Source organism: Stegostoma tigrinum, chromosome 8 (assembly GCF_030684315.1).
Source record: "Stegostoma tigrinum isolate sSteTig4 chromosome 8, sSteTig4.hap1, whole genome shotgun sequence".
NCBI classification, from domain to species: Eukaryota; Metazoa; Chordata; class Chondrichthyes; order Orectolobiformes; family Stegostomatidae; genus Stegostoma; species Stegostoma tigrinum.
The window spans coordinates 37,175,567-37,193,242 of record NC_081361.1 but is presented as its reverse complement, the minus strand read 5'-3'; the positions used below and the strand labels follow the sequence as shown (position 1 = coordinate 37,193,242).

The 17,676-nt window shown below is 39.7% G+C and overlaps 1 protein-coding gene across 2 annotated transcripts; it reads right to left on the bottom strand.

The window, feature by feature from the left end:
• Positions 1–217: 217 nt before the first annotated feature.
• On the bottom strand, positions 218–9,823 carry c8h1orf53 (chromosome 8 C1orf53 homolog). 2 transcript variants are annotated; one of them, XM_048539326.2, is made up of 3 exons: positions 9,345–9,823; positions 1,209–1,306; positions 218–478 (listed from the first exon to the last, which is right to left on the bottom strand). In XM_048539326.2, exons 1-3 carry the CDS (start codon positions 9,564–9,566, stop codon positions 328–330), a joined length of 471 nt encoding a protein of 156 aa, XP_048395283.2. In that variant the 5' UTR covers positions 9,567–9,823; the 3' UTR covers positions 218–327. The 2 variants fall into 2 exon arrangements, with proteins under 2 accessions (XP_048395283.2, XP_048395284.2); XM_048539327.2 differs by having other exon boundaries at positions 1,205–1,306; positions 9,345–9,815.
• Positions 9,824–17,676: the final 7,853 nt, after the last annotated feature.

The following is a 17,676-nucleotide window of genomic DNA, read 5'->3' as shown; positions in this document are numbered from 1 at the left end:
CTTTCCGTCCGTGGGAACGAAAACAACTACTGGAAACCGCAAAGCTGGGTTTAGCAAACCCACGGGAAGCCCACTTTTCCACCTGCGCCTTCCCATTAACTCCCCCTCAAGTTTGTTCACGTCCCTAACACTGGGAGATACTGTATACCAGATAAGTCAACCCTTTAAAAGGGGAAATATGTTTCACAGCAAAAGATGCAAGATACTGCAACGCATCGTCTTTTATGATGATTTTATCGGAAGTTTCATTCACTCAGGCAGGAAGATGTGGTCGGAAAATGTCAGGGGAGTTTTACTCCAAACATTTCCTTTGAAGTTTAGGGCCGATCACCTTGAACAGTCCAATGCTGTGTTCCCTTCCCAATCCCCGAGCAAGACGCTTTCGACTGTACGCCTTCCACCGAATTCAGACATAAAAGATGGAATTGAACCGTTTCCTTTTCGCCGGGTCTTTAACGTTGACTTGGTTGTAAGGGCACTGCAAAGAAAGTGAGAGAGAGAGAAAGATAAGTGATATGATTATCTCCTACCCTAATGGTCACAGGAAGATACTTCACACATGTAAATTAACGTGGGATAAAAGTCTTTTTTTTTGGCTGGCTGCCTCCAGGTTGAAGACTCGATTTGAAAAACGGCGTTGCAACAAGTGGGATTGATTACTACTCAGGAAACCGCACTTCCTAAACATGTCTCCCCAAATGCTGAGCTTGCCACGTCCAAAGTGATCGACCCTATTAGTGGAATTCACTGATTTATGTCAGGGCTTTCTCGGTCCGAAGAAGCAAAAATCCCAATTTAATTTGAACTCCCTGAACAGAAACGCATGGCAATTTGCAATGCATTGAAAACCCAAAGATTGCTTATTAAGAAATCAGCTTCAGAACTCAGTTAAGCTGCAAAACGATGAGATTTTTAAATGCTTTCCTCATATGCAATATCACAGACTCGCCTCACTTTTTTCTGCACCCCATCCCGACTCAGTGATAACTCCCCTTAATTACTGGTCCCACTAACAGTTTTGAAGAGTTACAGATTTGCAAGGAGCGATTGATATCTGGCGTAAAAGCCTGATAACTATCCGGGGGCCAGGCACCGCAGATAAGATTTATTTTGCAGTTTGAGTCTGGATTTACAAGTTCAGGAAAGAGGAAATTCCAGTTGGAAATAGGAGTGGGGTATGAACAAAAGAATGTTTGTTACTCACGTGCCTGCAAGCGGAGCCGCAACATTTCCCCCTCTGCAGGAGGGCCAGACTAGTCAGTACCAGGTAGCCGCTCTCTGGGTCCACATAGGTTTGTTGGCCAGCCTTCAACAACACAAAGGGGTATGTCTAATATTGTGGGTACGTATTGTAAAACGAGAACGGTAAAAAGTTTAATTTTAAACTTTATTTTCCACCCACTGCAGACATGGCGAGGTAATCTCCAGCGGGAATCTAAAAGCTGCAGAGAAAAGGACAAGCGTTGCAGGCAAAAGGGATCAGGGGTAGGCGCTTCATTGGGCTTGCAAATTGAGTTTGCACGAATACCTTGTAAGCATTTGGGAAATCAACATGTTTGTTTGCGCTATTCCCGTGTAGTGATTTCAGTCCAGTCCAGTCAGCCCTTGCTCAACAAACAACTTACTCACTTTGCTCGGCAACAGCGCCTTGCATTTACATAGCGCCCGTCTGTGAACACAGCGGTTCCATAAGAGCAGTGTCAGGCAACTGTTTGTGACACTGAGCGAAATCAAACCCCGACAGGTCACCCAATGCTTGCTCAAAGAAGCTGGTGCGTCCTAAAGGAGGAGATTTTGACGGAGACACACCTGCTGGAAAAGCTCAGCAGGTCTGGCAGCATCTGTGGAGAGAAATCAGAGCTCAAGTTTCGGGTCGAGTGACCCTTCCTCAGAACTGAGAAGTTTTTCAACCAAGTAAGTGAAGGCAGAGCCTTTTCTGAAGATGATTTACTGCGGTTTGGTTTAGTGAAGATAACTAATGTCGACCACTTGCAGAAATTCTAATTAATTGTTCCCACCGGGTCAATAGATGTATCTACAGACTTCAAATTGATACGACACACACACATTTCTATGATGCGTGATTTTATTCACAATGTGCTGAACATTATTATACCCATAAACTAAGGAAAATGTCACTTGCAAAAATAAAATGATAATATAACATTCCATGGATTCGTCGTATTCCTTTGGGAGTAATCAAGGTGATGTATCACGTAAGGATAAACTGGTTGCTGATTTGTGCCAGTTTTAAAAATGTCTCATTTCCCAATAAATATGGGCAGATGTTTTTTAATCACCAATTTAACAATTTGATTAAGAAAGGGGGAGGGGCAGTTCGAGCCATTCTCGATGAATGTTTACATTTTGTTGAAACTGGTCTTGTATCTTAAGATAGAGCTACCGTGCACAATGTGAATCGAAAGCAAGTCACTGTTGAACTGACAACAATTTGAAGATCGGAATGTCGCCTTTAAAAAAAACACAATTCTAGGTATGAGCTATGATAAAAAAAACAAGTGTTACAAAGATTTGCCTACTTTCGACACCAGTGAAACAGCTAACATCAATGGCCCAGCAAGTTGAAATTGCACGGATTATTGTTAATGTCTAGCTTTGTCGATGCTGACTTACCGTAATTAACATCTCTATCTGTTTTGCACCACGCATGTTATATTGTTTAAGCTTGTTAAATGTAGAAATTAGGAGCGAAGGTCACTCAGCCCCTTATTCAATAAGAACAGAACAGATCAGATTTCTTCACATTCTGGCCTCCGCGATAACATTGGTAGATTTCTGATAAGCAAGAGGGTGCAATCTACCTGCCTAAAAAGGAAATCAAAGACTCCACTGCTTGTAAGGAAGAGAGCTGCACAAACTCACGGCCCTTTCATGAGAAAACATTTATCCGAATTTCTGTCTTAAAAGGGCGACCCTTCAAGGAGAGTGAAGGTCTGGATGGCATAGCACTTCATTCCAAACTCACATGTTCCAATTGCTTTTCAATGCAATGCATTTATTTAATTTTGTTCCGAAGGTGAAAGCCGTTGGAAAGCTCACTTGATTCAACCAATTTGTAAAGGACAACTTAGGCAAAGGGGGTGAAGAAGGTGCAGCATTTGCTAAGGGGCGTTTAGAGATTGTTGAATCACAAAACTGCATTTGGGAGGAAATTGGACAGGGAAAATCTGAACTGCTCAGACCTTATTTAAATCGAGGGAGGGTATGTGTACTTTTGGTGAGAAACGACCAGCTGCCGAGGATTTAATCTCAGATCCCGGGTGTGTTGAATTGATCACTGATCTGACTGCAATTAATACAAGTTTAACTTTTGTGGCGATGTAGAAGCGGCTTGGTTGTGACACTGAAATTCGAGTGTAAACACATGCCTGAGGAATATGCTTTTTAAAAAAAAGCGATGCCAGATCTTATTTTAGGCAGGCCAGCACCTCGAAAACAACATTGTTAGATGATCTCAGATAGTACGAACTGCCGATGCTGGAGTCAGCTCGAAACGGCAATGTTTCTATAAATTATACTCATCCCACAGTGAAATGCCTGATGTCAGTCCTTGTTTTTGAACATTTAGTATTTCACAAGAGTAGATAAATTATCCAAATCAATGCATCTAAAAGAGCTAATTGTTTGGATAGTGGTAATTAGATCTATTGAAACTTATTTCAAAACGTTTGAGTTTTATTTATTTAGGCTGCAACGGGCTGTTTTGTAAAATAAGGTATGAGACTGTGGTCAGAGATAATGGGAACGGCAGGTGCTGGAGAATCCGAGACAACAAAGTGTGGAGCTGGAAAAGCTGACATTTCGGGCCTAGACCCTTCAACAGAAAAGGGGGATGGGGAGAGGATTCTGAAATAAATAGGGAGAGAGGGGCAGGCGGACTGAAGATGGATAGAGGAGAAGATAGGTGGAGAGAAGAGTATAGATGGGGAGGTGGGGATAGGTCAGTCCGGGGAGGATGGACAGGTCAGGAGGCGGGATGAGGTTAGTAGGTAGGAAATAGCTGGATAAGTGAAATTTGTTCTGTGTAGTTTGTGCTGCTATGTGAAGTCTTACGTTGGCAGGGGATCCGCTCCTGTTGTAATCGGTGATGAAGGCGCAGACAGATCATTACACATAGCGCACGCACACTATTTGACTCACGACCAAGACATGGTACACACGCCCGGGTGTACTTCTACAACAGAAAGTAAGTTTATATTATTTTCCTTTAAAAACCATGGTAAGCAAATGTTAGATTTGCAGTCGGTGATTTGCAAGCTAAATTGTAAAGGATAGACTCAAGAACAGCGGTAGTAGGAACTGCCAATGCTGGAGAATCTGGGATAACAAGGTGTAGAGCTGGATGAACACAGCAGGTCAAGCAGCATCAGAGGAGCGGGAAAGCTGACGTTTCGGGTCTCGACCCTTGTTCAGAAAAATGAAGATCCGAAACGTCAGCTTTCCTGCTCCTCTGATGCTGCTTGGCCTGCTGTGTTCATCCAGCTCTCCACCTTGTTATCTCACGAGCAGCGGGACTTGGCACAGTAAAATTCATCACAACACCCATGAAACTTAATGGTTAAAAACTGTTGCTGGATAGAACTCCCGACCCACTTTGCATGAATAAGGAGCACATTGTGGAATTGTGTAGCTATAGTACCACATAGATCCATAGAAAAAGGCCATTCAGCCCCTCCTCCTGGTTGACTATACCAGCCACCCTTTCAAGTGCCTAGTCTGTGGCCCTTCAGGCACAATGCTTCAGGTGTAGATCCAGGTTCCATTTAAATGAGGGTTTCTATCTCATTCACCAATTCCATCACTCACCAACCTCTGGGTGGAAAAAAAAATCCTTATGTCCCCTCTGATCTTCCACCAATCATCTTAAAACTGTGCCCCCTGTTAATTGACCTCTCTGGTAGGATACAGGTCTTCCTGTCCATTTTATTTTGAATGGTTTAGATTTAAATGTGGGAGAATTAATGGAAAATTTGCAGAAAACACAAAAATTGTTTGATAGTCCACCATTAAACAATTTTTGTGTTGTCTGCAAGTTTTCCATTTGGGCTCCCGCATTTGAATATAAGCAAATTCTTCATTCACAAAAACCTCTGTTAACCCTGACCCTTTATTTCCTACTATTGAGCTAACTTTGGATCCAATTCACCACATTCCCCTGTATCCCATGAGCTTTAATTTTTTCTCATCAGTCAGTTGTGTAGGACCTTGTCAAATGCTTTATTAAAAACCCATGTAGACAACATTTACTGCACTATCCTCCTTAATCCTCCTTGTTACTTCCTCAAAAATTCAATTAAGTTAGTCAGACATGACCCTCCCTTAACTATGCCACAACTTTTCAAGTAACAGTTGATCCTAATTCTCAACATTGATTCTAGAAATATGTCTACCATCAAGGTGAGACTGATGCTATTTGGCCTGTTCCTCCCGTCCCTTTTGAGTAGTGGTACAATGTTTGCAGGCTCCACACCTCTAGTTCCTCATCTGTTTTTAATGAGAATTGAAAAATGATCCTCAGAGTATCTGCAATTTCCTCCCTGGCTTCCTTTAACATCATAGGATACAATTAATCAATTCCTGGTGACATATTCACTTTCGAGGAGGTGAGTTCCTCTAGTACTTTCCTCCTTGTTATGCTTGTTTTATTTAATATTTCGGATTCTTCCACTTTATCTAGAATGCTTGCATCATTTTCCTTTGTAAGATGGAAACAAAATACTAATACGAATCTGAGATAACAAAGTATGGAGCTGGATGAAAACAGCAGGTCAAGCTCTGATGAAGGGTCTAGGACTGAAACGTCAGCTTTTGTGCTCCTGAGATGCTGCTTGGCCTGCTGTGTTCATCCAGCTTCACACTTTATTATCTTGGATTCTCCAGCATCTGCAGTTCCCATTATCACAGGTCAAGCAGCATCTTAGGAGCACAAAAGCTGACGTTCATCTGCAGTTCCCATTATCTCTATCAATAATAAGAATCCTACCCACTGCTTTCTTCAATATGCAAATTACCATGTCTCTCTGATAGGCTCAAAACTTTCCTTACACATCCTCTTGCTCTTAATGTACTGATGAAGTATCTTTCGATTTCCTCAAGTTTACCACCAACATTTTCATATCTCTCCTGCTTTGTTAATTTCTTGTTCATTTCACTCTGTACTTTAAAAATTTCTCTAAGCATCCACAATTGTGTCAGGAGTGATGCAAATACTTGTGGTTGTGTCAGATGCACCTTTGTCGTCAATTTATTCAAAGTGAAATTGACTTTTCATTTGCCTGCAATTTCATTTGTAATTTGCATTGGTTCTAATTTATGTTAAAGCAAACACTACAGAACATGGAATCTTACGGCAAATTTATTCATCTGGGAGTCATTTAGTAAATTTACATATATTGGTTTGTGGTTTCTCCATGACTGAATTATAAAAGCCTCCAATCAGGATGACCACTGTTCTTAGCAACATTGTCAGCTTCATTTGTTAATCTAATACTTTCCTTAAGTTCTCTAAACATGGGCTGTACCATTTTTCCAATGGAGATGTTATTTCCTATTGCCACTGTTACACTTTGAAAGTTAACTTTTTCACCCCTTCCTGACACAACTTTCTTGATATTACCCAATCTTGACTCTTCACCACAGCCTTGGCTTTTCTTTTCAGACGAATAAAGGTTTTCTTCTCTGAGTTTTATAACACACCCACTAATGTAAGGTCCCATCCATTGCTCTAGTATTTGTTGAGCTGGGACACTGTCTCAACAGAACCCACCCGAAAGGAAGAGATCTCTCTTTCCAGCCTTGATATCAATATCCCATGAATTGGCATGCAATATGCCTCTTTCACTTGCATATTTAAATATGGGTTCTGTTTGTCTCACGCCAATTGTGCATAGCTTTAGTAGTCAAGATTATTACCTTTGAGGCTTGATTATTAATTTATGCCCTAATTCTCAAACTGTCTCTCCTAGTTCTGGCTATTGCTGGCTCCTGCATGGATCACAAAAACTGGATTTTCCATCTCATTCTTCAAATACTTCCTTCACCATAAGATATCCTGTACCCTGACAGTCGGCATCCAACATAGTCTTTGGGTCTCTTTGTTACAGCTTCAGAGATAAGTATCTATCCTGGGAATATGTTATTCTGTTACTGCAAAGAAATTGCCAAAATTTTCAATGCCCCCACTTCAATATTCTCCACACCACGGTACTCTGGTGCTCTGGTCAGTTTTCTGGCAGTGTTTGTTTTCATCAGCATCTAATAGCAAGGACAATGTTCATAATAGACACTGCAAAAGCTGGGCCTCCTATAACATTGCATCTGTCGTCTCCTTAGCAGTTTGAGTGGCACTCACATCCTTCTCTCGGAGACCACTAACCAAATACAAACAACTGACCAAAGTTGTGACTGCCTCCTGGGGCTTCCAGATAATTCTCCCCTTTCTCTGATGCATTGTGTTATCTAAAAGTAGAGAAGCAGCTCACCAATTCTGAACCAAAGTTCTTTGAACTGCAGACACAGGGTAGCTATGGGTGGTCATTCTGCTAATGTGTTTTCTTGTCCTGTCAGTAAGCAACAGTTTGAGGAGTTAATGTCATTGATCATAATTTCAGGTTAATTGAAATGCTCGAACAAATTTATTACAGCTTAGACCGATGGTTTTCAACCAGCCAGTTGCAGCAGACCAAGTGAGAATTGTGCTGAAAAATCTTGGTGTCAGCGTTGACACTCTGGAGGAGATCGGAAATGTCGATTATTGAAGGCAGTACCTGCTGATATTCTAGATAAGAACGTGTAGAGCTGGATGAACACAGCAGGCCAAGGAGCATCTTAGGAGAACAAAAGCTGACGTTTCGGGCCTAGAAATGAAGGGTCGAGGGCCAAAACGTCAGCTTTTGTGCTCCTAAGATGCTGCTTGGCCTGCCATGCCATGTTCATCCAGCTCCACACTTTGTTATCTCGGATTCTCCAGCATCTGCAGTTCCTATTATCAGCTGATATTCTGCTCAGTTACGTAGCCTTAATGGAAACCACTGGCTTAGACTGCAACTTGCAATTCCAGGTACCAATGCATATAACCTCCCTCTTGCACTGCTTACTGCGCGCATGGCAGTTGTTGACATCCTGGCCCTTGGCTCATTAGCCTATCAATCATTGAGAGCAACATATTCTTGCTTGAAGAGCTATGTAATACCCACCACTAGTTCGAATTGAACCGGAACATGTTAGCTGAAAATATTTTTGCCCAATAACATGCTGAGAGTGTGAGGTCTTAATGGTTGAGTGATGTAATCAGGGCAAACAACTGAGTAACTCCTTAACTAATAAAATTACAAAGGTCTACAATATAGAAGAATCTCCTTTGATTCTATTCTAATCCCATTTTCCAGCACTTGGACATAGTCTCGTCGGCCTTAACGTACTAAATGCTTAAATGTTATGAGGATTTCTGCCTCTACCACCCTTACAGGCAGTGAGTTCCGGATTCCTACCACCCTCTGGGTGAAAAAGAATTTTCTGACATCCCCTTTAAACCTCCTGCTCCTTACCTTAAACCTATGCCGCCGGTCATTGATCCCTGCACCACGGGAACAAGGTTCCAAAACGGATGGCAAGAACTCAGGAAAGGAAAATTCATTCAAGAGAGATTGGGGAGACAGAAAGGACTACTTTTTAAAACAAAAGCTACTTTAATTTTTTTTACAGAATCAATCTGTTCAGATGTATTATTCAATGAATGCCTCTGGAACAGGTGGGGCTTCAGACCTTCTGCTCCAGAGGAATGGACAGTACCTTGCTCCACAAAACAACAACGAAGGGGTGAGACTTTCACTTGCAACAATTAATTTTCAGTTCGACGCCGGTTGATTGTTAGTGACTAAAAATTATCGATGCACAAAAAGGGCACTTCAACTCAAAATGACACGACTTGACTGTGAGGTTAATTCATACTCAGGGTACGGCGAGTTCAAATCATTCAAGGCATTTCAGACCACAAGATACCGGTTTCCTCAAAATTGATGGCGCAGTGGGGCTCAGAGAGAGAGACAGCAGGCTTCGGTAATTGACATTGAACTCAGAAGATGCAGGGCCATTTCCCCCAAAATAACAGCAACACCACGCTTTAACAATAACTGCGTGAAACAATAAAATTAAAATTGCATCGTGAGAATGAAGTGATGCACATATCCCCCAAACGTTTCCTTGTACAGTATAGGACAAGCGGTAACGTGACAGTGCAGAGGTGGTTGCAAATGGATCGCATTGAAAGGCGTAAATACAGTGAACGAAAGGGCAGGCGAGTGTGGGCCGGAACAAGGACTCACCTCGCAGGCCAGGCGATGAGTAGAGGCGATCTCCTGTTCCAGCGCTGTTAACCTGGCAGATCCCTGGGGCTCAGGCTCTTCCCCTGGCGCCTTATCCCCTGCCAAACGCTGCTGACTTCCCGGGTTGCCCTCCCAGCCAAAAGCCGGGACCATGCAGAGAGTCTGCATTACATTTCTCCCGATTTTATAAGGCCACTTCGAGATGTTTGTGTGTAACAACATTGAGGTGCATGGATTGAATTACAGTGTTCAGGGATTTGTATCAAAAACAAAGACGAGATTTCGTAGCATGGTATTCGGGAAGGTGAAACTGCAACGCAGCAAATAATATGCTTAAAGTTTCCCCAAGCATATACGAATGGGACACTTCAATGAAACAAAAGATATCACGTTTGTTGGGGGAAAGATTTTAGGAGAAGTACTTCCTGCTCAGACTGACGAGAGATGAATGATGTCTTCCGGATGGTTGAACAGTAACCCAGCTTGTGGACAGGGAGAGGGAGTTCAAACGGGAACGTTACTGTTTGTGTTTACTCAAGAGAAGGTGCAAGTAAATCGTACAGTTCAACTTTGGAACTGGTACGAGACAAGTCATGATTGTTATGTTGTAGTTCTGGTACTAAATTAATGCCCCCCGAATGGCTGAAATGGCGCAGGTCCAGTTTAAATGTTTAGCCTGTTTTATACTGCATCGTTTCTACTTGGAGAGAGTTCTCCCCAAACTTATGACCAGAAGGTCTTTCTCACAGTGCATCTGACTGATCTGAACACCAGCTTCTCACAATGGTTGTTTTCATGTCCCTGAAGTGCAATGCCGTTTGCGGAAGCGAGGTTTTGTCATGTGGATATTTGCACAACTTAGAAGTTTGCATGCAGCAAATAAAAAATATAATTCCAGCCTCCTGTAAAATCAATTAAAAGCTTGCTGGTCCTGGATAGCCAATTGTGATTCCATAATATAAACTTAAAGCTGATCATGCAAACTATCCCATTCTTTAAAAGCTAGAAGTTGCTTACTCTGTGAAAGCTAAATGGCATGAGGTGACCTTTCTCCATGTGTTTTCACACAACATATGGCCCTGAATTGGTGCTGGTTAAATTATTCTTCTACAGTACTACAGATACAGTCCATTTTTAAAATCAAAGATCTGGCAGACTACAGATATCCTGTTAGCTCGTCCTCACAATGATTTGAGAGAAAGATGCTTTTATCATGCATGCATATGCAGAGCTTTGTTCCAGGATGTCAGGCAAGTGTGCAATTTCTTCCACAATAGAAAATTAGAATCACCACAAAGTTTTAAATGTGCAAAACAGATTATTTGAGCACTTTTAAAATTTAAATTTTGATGATGCCGTATCTTAGAGATTATTGTGAAGCCCTCAGTTGATTAAAAAAAATTATCCATTGTAGCAGAGTCATATACAGCACGGAAAACGAGTTTTCAGTCCAACTTGTTAAAGCTGACCAGATATCCTAAATTAATCCCTTCCCATGTGCCAGCATTTGGCCCACATCCCTCTAAGCTGTTCCTGTTCATACATCAAGTATTTACACATCTCCAGGCTTCTGCATTAAAATAATTTTTTATTTGCCAGGTAATATTACCCTCCTTGCCAATACACTGCAGCAATCACTGCATCAATATGAAAATATAAGAAAATGATACCTATTGTGTATACTAGGCCTTTAACACAGGAAGATTTCCATTAATGGAATGTCACTCATAGTCATCATGGATGCAAAGTTTCCTGACAACACACTATGACAGAACTTTCATTTATATGTGGCTTTTAAGACTTCAGGATGTCCTATAATGTTTTACAACTACTGGTGTAGACAGTGTGGCAACCAGTTTGTGCACAGCAAGCTCTCATAAACAGCACTATGATAGTGACCAAATATTTCTGTATTGCTGAAAAATCACTTCATTTTGTCAAAGTGTTTTGTCTTAATCAAGAAAATCATAAAGTATAGCACAGGAACAGGCCCTTCATCCCTCCAAGTCTGTGCTGACCATCACTCTATTTAATCTAAAAGCAGGCCTGTCATTTTTCGATCCACATCCCTCTATTCCCTCCCTATTCATGTACCTATCTAGGTGTCTCTAGTACTCAAAAGAACAATTTGCAATGTGAAGGGAAAACAACATTTCAGACTCTCAGAAGAGTGCTGATTAATCGAGGTATCACCATGGAGAATACAGCAGTTAGACGATAACTGAAGATTAAAAGCAAAATCGGTATCAATCTGCCTGGTTTAAATTTAAACAAAACTTTGCAGTTAACTAATAGTTATGATCTTAATTAATGTATTCTCTTGGTCAAGTCCTCTACAAATTGGAATTGACTTCCCGCCACTCCACGATGTGAAATGTTGTTTTCCCTTTACTTGGCATTTCTTGTGAATTGTCCTGGTGAGTGCAAGGCAAAAAACTTTCACAAAATGTGTCTTTTGTCATCAGTTTTCATGTTCTGTAATATCAAATGACTATTTGATGACAAAATAATCTGTTTTTGTGATCTGTGGATAAAAGCACACCAAGAACTATTGCCCCTCTCTTCATCAAATCATATTATGTGATGTTATATGTGAGAGGCCGGGGGGCAGCAAATTAATTTCTTATCTGCTGGTGGAGCACCCTTTCAGTACTTCCTTGGATTGTTCGCTTTAATTTTTGCACACTGGATTTGGACCTGAGTCCATAACCCTCAGACTCAGAGATGATAGTCGTATCAACTGAGTGGATAGCTATTATGTTAATTTTTTTATTCATTCACAGGTTGAGGGCATTACTGGTTCTGCCAGCATTTATTGCTCATCCCTCATTGCCCAGAGAGAAGTTAAGAGTCAACTACGTTGCTGTGGACCTGGATTCACATATAAGTCAGACCAGGTAAAGAGAGCAATTTCCTTTCCTAGAGGACGTGAGAAACCCAGATGGGTTTTTCTGACAATTGACAGTGGATTCATGGTGATCATTAGATTCTTAATTCTAGATGTTTGTTGAATTCAAATTCCACTGTCTTCCACAGTGGGATTCAAACCTGGGTTCCCAGAACATTATCTGGATCTCTGGTTTAACAATCCAGCGATACTACCAGTATTCAAACAGGAGGCTGGAAGAACACAGCAAGCCAGGCAGCATCGGGGGGAAAGGAGCAGTCAACGTTTTGGGTATTGCCCTTCTTCATGAGTTGTCACCTCCCCAAGAGTATATGAAGAGAGCAAATGAATGATGAATAAAATGCTAGAGATGGAAAGGCGGAAGTTTAAGCATGCAAGGAAAACCTTATGGACTGTATTGTGGGAGATTAGTGAGAAGGAAGGAAAGCAGCACAGAACCCATTTAACACCTTTGATGAGAATGAAGCCAAACAGATTCATATTTTGCTAAGATCATCATCTATTCTGCAAGTATGGCAAACACAATATCCTTTGACACATTAAATACCCACTTGGAAGGCTTGTAGAGAAACTGGACTTCTTTCTTTTCTTCTTTACATTGTTGGTCCAACTATTTATAAATTAATTGTTTTCTGTGACAAAGCAATGCTTAGTAATTATTTTAAATTCTCTGGAGATTGTACTCAAGCAAGAGAAAGCCTAAATCCTATTCAATTATTAGCGTGTACGTGTTCTGTATTTTTACAAATGCCTGTGGCAAGGTGAACAAAAATGATCTGACCCTTTTGAAGAATCGTTGGAATATGTGGAAAGCACAAGTTTTTGACACCATTCAGAAGGCATTCGTGAATTTCTCAGTACAGGGACCCTACCAGAGGCTGAATTAATAGCAGCTCCCTTTGAGTATGATGTGCTTTTGTGGTAAAAGAGAGCAAGATCAATTGATTTTGGCCCATCCATCACTTGGTTCCCAAATGGCTTTGTGATTCGGAAGGCAACATTGGTTTGTGTCGACTTGAGGGTAAAATTATGAAACAAGAAAGAAGTTTGAGAATGTGAATCTCTGCCAAAAAGATAAAAGTATCAAAGGGCCAGCAGCTTTCTAATAATAAAACGTGTTTGTTCACAACAAACAGCAAAATCAGTAATTTGGTCCAAATCTTCCTGTCAAAACCATATTGGGGCTTTTGAAAAATTGGAACACTAACATTGTAATGAAGGCCAAGTAATAAATTAATCCTATCTGCTATCATATGAGTTAAAGACTAACTGCAGATGATGTAAGCTTGGTAGCTGTTCTTTTATAGAAAAACTGGATGACTTCTGTTGTCCAATGGATGTATCATAAGTAGCACATTGAAATGCACATATGATCTGAGAACTGTACCTCATTATGAAATTTAAGAACTCGCCAGATTGAGATGTATTTACAAAGGTGGGGAAAGTATCTTTTTCAGGAGATATCTTGAGAAATGAAACTTGACAACAGAATCACCTGACAGTATGATGCACCAGAAGGATTTGTGCAGCTAAAAGTTGTCAGGGTGGATCCATATGGTTTATATTTAATTTTACAGCATCTGGATAAGAGAGAAATAGCCAATGGGAAATTGAAAAATGTTTGTTCCTTTTGCTTTCTAGGTAATTGGCTTATCATGAAAGTCTTCAATAAATCCAATATTAATTTGGCTAATTCAAAATTATGGTACAAAACTATAACTTTATTATATTGGCAATAATAACTTCACTAATTTCTGGTTAAATATGTGAGTGCCTGATAACTAAGTGTAGATGTTAAATTGAAATTACCAAAATAGCTATTTCCCATTCTTTTGTGTTCATTGTAAAGCTGTCTAGAGGAGTTTACCAGTTTTGGATCATAGGATGCTATTTTCATTTTGGGCACAAGGCACATGCACAGATGTAAACCATCTGTTACACGAATACGTGATTAAGCAGCATATCAGAATCATTTTTCTAATATAAATATTAGTGTTCTCCCTTCAATTGCTGACATAAGCATGGATTTCACTCAAAGCCAAATATATTTATGCTATATGATTGGAGTGTATCTGTTATTTGATGGAGACCCACCTTATTTGATTCATATATCATAAAGGCAAATGTGGAGTGCTTCAGATACAGAATTAATGGTTAGAGTAAAAATGCATTATAAATGCACTCTTACAAATAAGCAGTTGGCTTCTAATCGAACCACAATGTCAAATGCTCAGGATTCAAAAATTGATGCACTAATCAACTGAGTTTTTCCAGGCCTTGCTGGGAATCATTTTAAAAACTTGTTAATATTCATCTACATCCTTAAAAAGATCAGCTGTCTGCAACAAATCTTAAAGCTTTATACCTTTCCGAATTGTCAGTTTAATATATTTGAGTATTAAAGACATTCTGAAATAACATTGATTAATTTTATTGCAAAAATGAATAGTTATTGTGTTGTGGAACATTATGCTTTCAATTAAAAATCTGATTCATGTTGAACCTGATTCAGTTTGAATTAAAATCATTTCTTATACATTTTCACCCCAGATATATCCTTGAGATGAAAATATATGGAATGTAAACAGCAAATCAGAGAAAGCAAAAATGACTGCCCTTATACTGCTCAAGGAGGAAGATATGATAGCAGTTTTAACAATATCCTGTGTGATGTAAAAACTGTGGGATTTATAGCTTTAATGTCATTTATAGTAAGTTTGGGCTTCTGGTTTTTGAATTAGTAACCTGTGAGTTTCCCATGTGTCTAAACTTAACAATTAATATATAAGTATATCTGTAGCCATGGTGATTTCTTTTAAAACAGTTTTTGAGGCCTAACTTTAGAATGAATGGGTTTGTTTGCATGACCAATGGATATTTTTGTTTATCATAGATTTTTTAAACACCAGACTGGTAAATAAAAGTGCCTCAAGGTTTGGTAGAAACTCTGGAACTTGTGTTTTTTTTAATCTTAAGGCAAACACCCAAAGCTTAGAGAGGGAGCATTTTCATTTCATTTTGTCTATGTCTTAGGCAGTCTTATTAAGTCTTTGAATAGGGCTGCTGAATAGATGAGTGTCCTGAGAAGGGAACAGTATAGCATACATTTTATTTAGAATAAGGAGTGAGTGTTAGCCCGAGACTGGCAGTGTTGGGATAAAACACTGAGGTAATTACTTAAAGCTGAGTATATTGATGCTGAATAAAAACTGAAAGAAGTGCGGATACTATAAATCAAGAACAAAAACAGAAGTTGTTGGAATAGCTCAGCTTTTCTGAGGCAGGGTTACCGGATCCAAAACGTTAACTTTAATTTTTCTTTATAGATGCTGCCAGACCTGCTGAGCTTTTCCACCAACTTCTGATTTTGTATATTGTTGCGGAGGTGTATATGATAAAGACCGGATCAAATCTCCTCAAAATATGCTACGACAATAACCTAGACCTTAACGTTTTCTTATTTTAAAGGCAAGTGAAAGGCATTGCATTTCAGATGTAACTCCATTGGTTAAAATACTCAACTTTAAGCAAAACACATTATTTTTATACTGCAGTTTAAACACAGACAAAATCAAAACAAAATGAATTGACTTCACTCTAACTCTGTCAAAATGCTTAGCAAAACGATGTATGTTAACTACTGCTAATTAACTGTTCCAATTTAGTAACAACTCATAAACACATCCCTGGCCAAAGCAAATTCAGTAAAATAGATTGTCTCACATGCAATTCTGGCAGCAAGAGAAGAACCCCAACCCCTGTGAGGAATAAGAGCTTCCAGATTTAGCTTCAAGACCCCAGCAACTGCTGAAAGCTAAAAGAAAAATCCTGATTCTGTGGGAGCTTAACCCCACCCATTCAGGCTGCTTCTATTGTTCCAACTTTAAAAATAATACCCCAAGTCCTCACAAGCTATTTATTGGCTCTGAGTAGGTTGCTGAGTATCTCTGTCACAACCTTTCTTTATGAGAAAAAGGACAAAATACACCTCTTGAAACCATGGTATTGTCAGATATAATAGCCACACACAAAAAGCTGCAGGTTGAAATCACAAGTGTCTTAAGTCTACTGAGGTGTCACATACTCGGACTATCATGTGAGTATTATATGAGTGTTCTTTGGGGTACTGTACATGAGATGTGTTGTTTCTTTTAAATTTATGAAGGGCTGTTTTGGGATTAATGAAATTGTTCCTTTACTGTGTGCTTAAAAATCTTTGAATTGTTTTCAACTGTAGATGTTTTGTTTTATTCTATTTTATCTTCATGTCTTTTGTTCATAAATTTTTGTTTTATTGTTAAAGCAAAATCTGCAGCGTTACTTGCTTATTTTTCAGCAACAAAACAAATATGATCTATCAAGCCAGGTTTCTGTCTGGGATCTGACTATTCAGTAATAGTATCAGATGGGATCATAACACCTGCCATGCCCTTAAATTCTGCCCTCAAATTGTACTGATGGTGTTTCAGGTCTTTCACAGCTTTTCAGGATTGCTGCTGTAACTGTATGCCCAGTTCTTGTTATTGCAAATGTAACAGAAGAAGATAAAAGTTGCTGACTGAAATTCTCCGAAGGATTTTGAGGAATACAGATATGCCAGCACAAACAACATAAAAATTAGATTGATCGAAAAAGATTTGTGTGGGTCTGACGCTCAGTTCTCTTGCGCATCATAAATTTGAGAATTTCTGCCAATTCTTAAGATCAATTTCAGAAAAGAAAATGAAGAAGAAATTCTCAAGTCTTAACTTGAGATAAGGTAAAAAAGCTAAAACTCATTCCAACATACTTTTTAAAATTATTTTGTTCATGGGGTATAGTTGCCACTGGCTCGGACAGCATGTACTGCCCATCCTTGGCTCGGGAGAAGGTAGGTGGTAAGCTGACTTTTTTGGATTGCTGCCATCCATATGGTGTAGTTACATCCACGATGCTATTAGGATTCCAGAATTTTAACTCAGTGACAGCCTCCACTGCTTTCTGTAGAAGTTAAAGACATTATGAAAGAAGAAATTCTTCCTCCTCTCAGTCTTAAATGGGAGGGCGTTATTTTTAAACTGTGCCCTCTTTACTGAATTCCCCCACCAGGAGATATAAGATCTCAGCATTTACCCTGTCAAGGCCCCTCAGATTCTGACATGGTTTGATAAGACCACATCATTTTTCTAAATTGCAAGGAATACAGGAGCCCAACCTGCTCAAATGCTCCTCGTGTGACAAACACCTCATCATAAGAATCAGCCTAGTAAATTTCCTGTGAATTGCTTTCAGTGCAAGTGGGCCCCTCCTTAACTAAGGAGATGAGAAGCATGTACAGTATTCTGGAAGCAGTCTTACCAATGCCCTGAACAGTTGTAGCAAGACTTCTCTATTTTATACTCTATCTCTTTTATAATACAAGTTAGTATTCCATTTGGCTTCCCA

Bases quoted from the DNA above. Each gene is read 5' to 3' on its own strand.
- c8h1orf53 (XM_048539326.2), bottom strand. From the start codon at position 9,566: ATGTTGTTACACACAAACATCTCGAAGTGGCCTTATAAAATCGGGAGA. The intron at 1,307-9,344 runs GTGAGTCCTTGT...GTGTTGTTGAAG, and splicing joins CTCATCGCCTGGCCTGCGAG to GCTGGCCAACAAACCTATGT. The intron at 479-1,208 runs GCACGTGAGTAA...CTTTCTTTGCAG, and splicing joins TGTTGCGGCTCCGCTTGCAG to TGCCCTTACAACCAAGTCAA.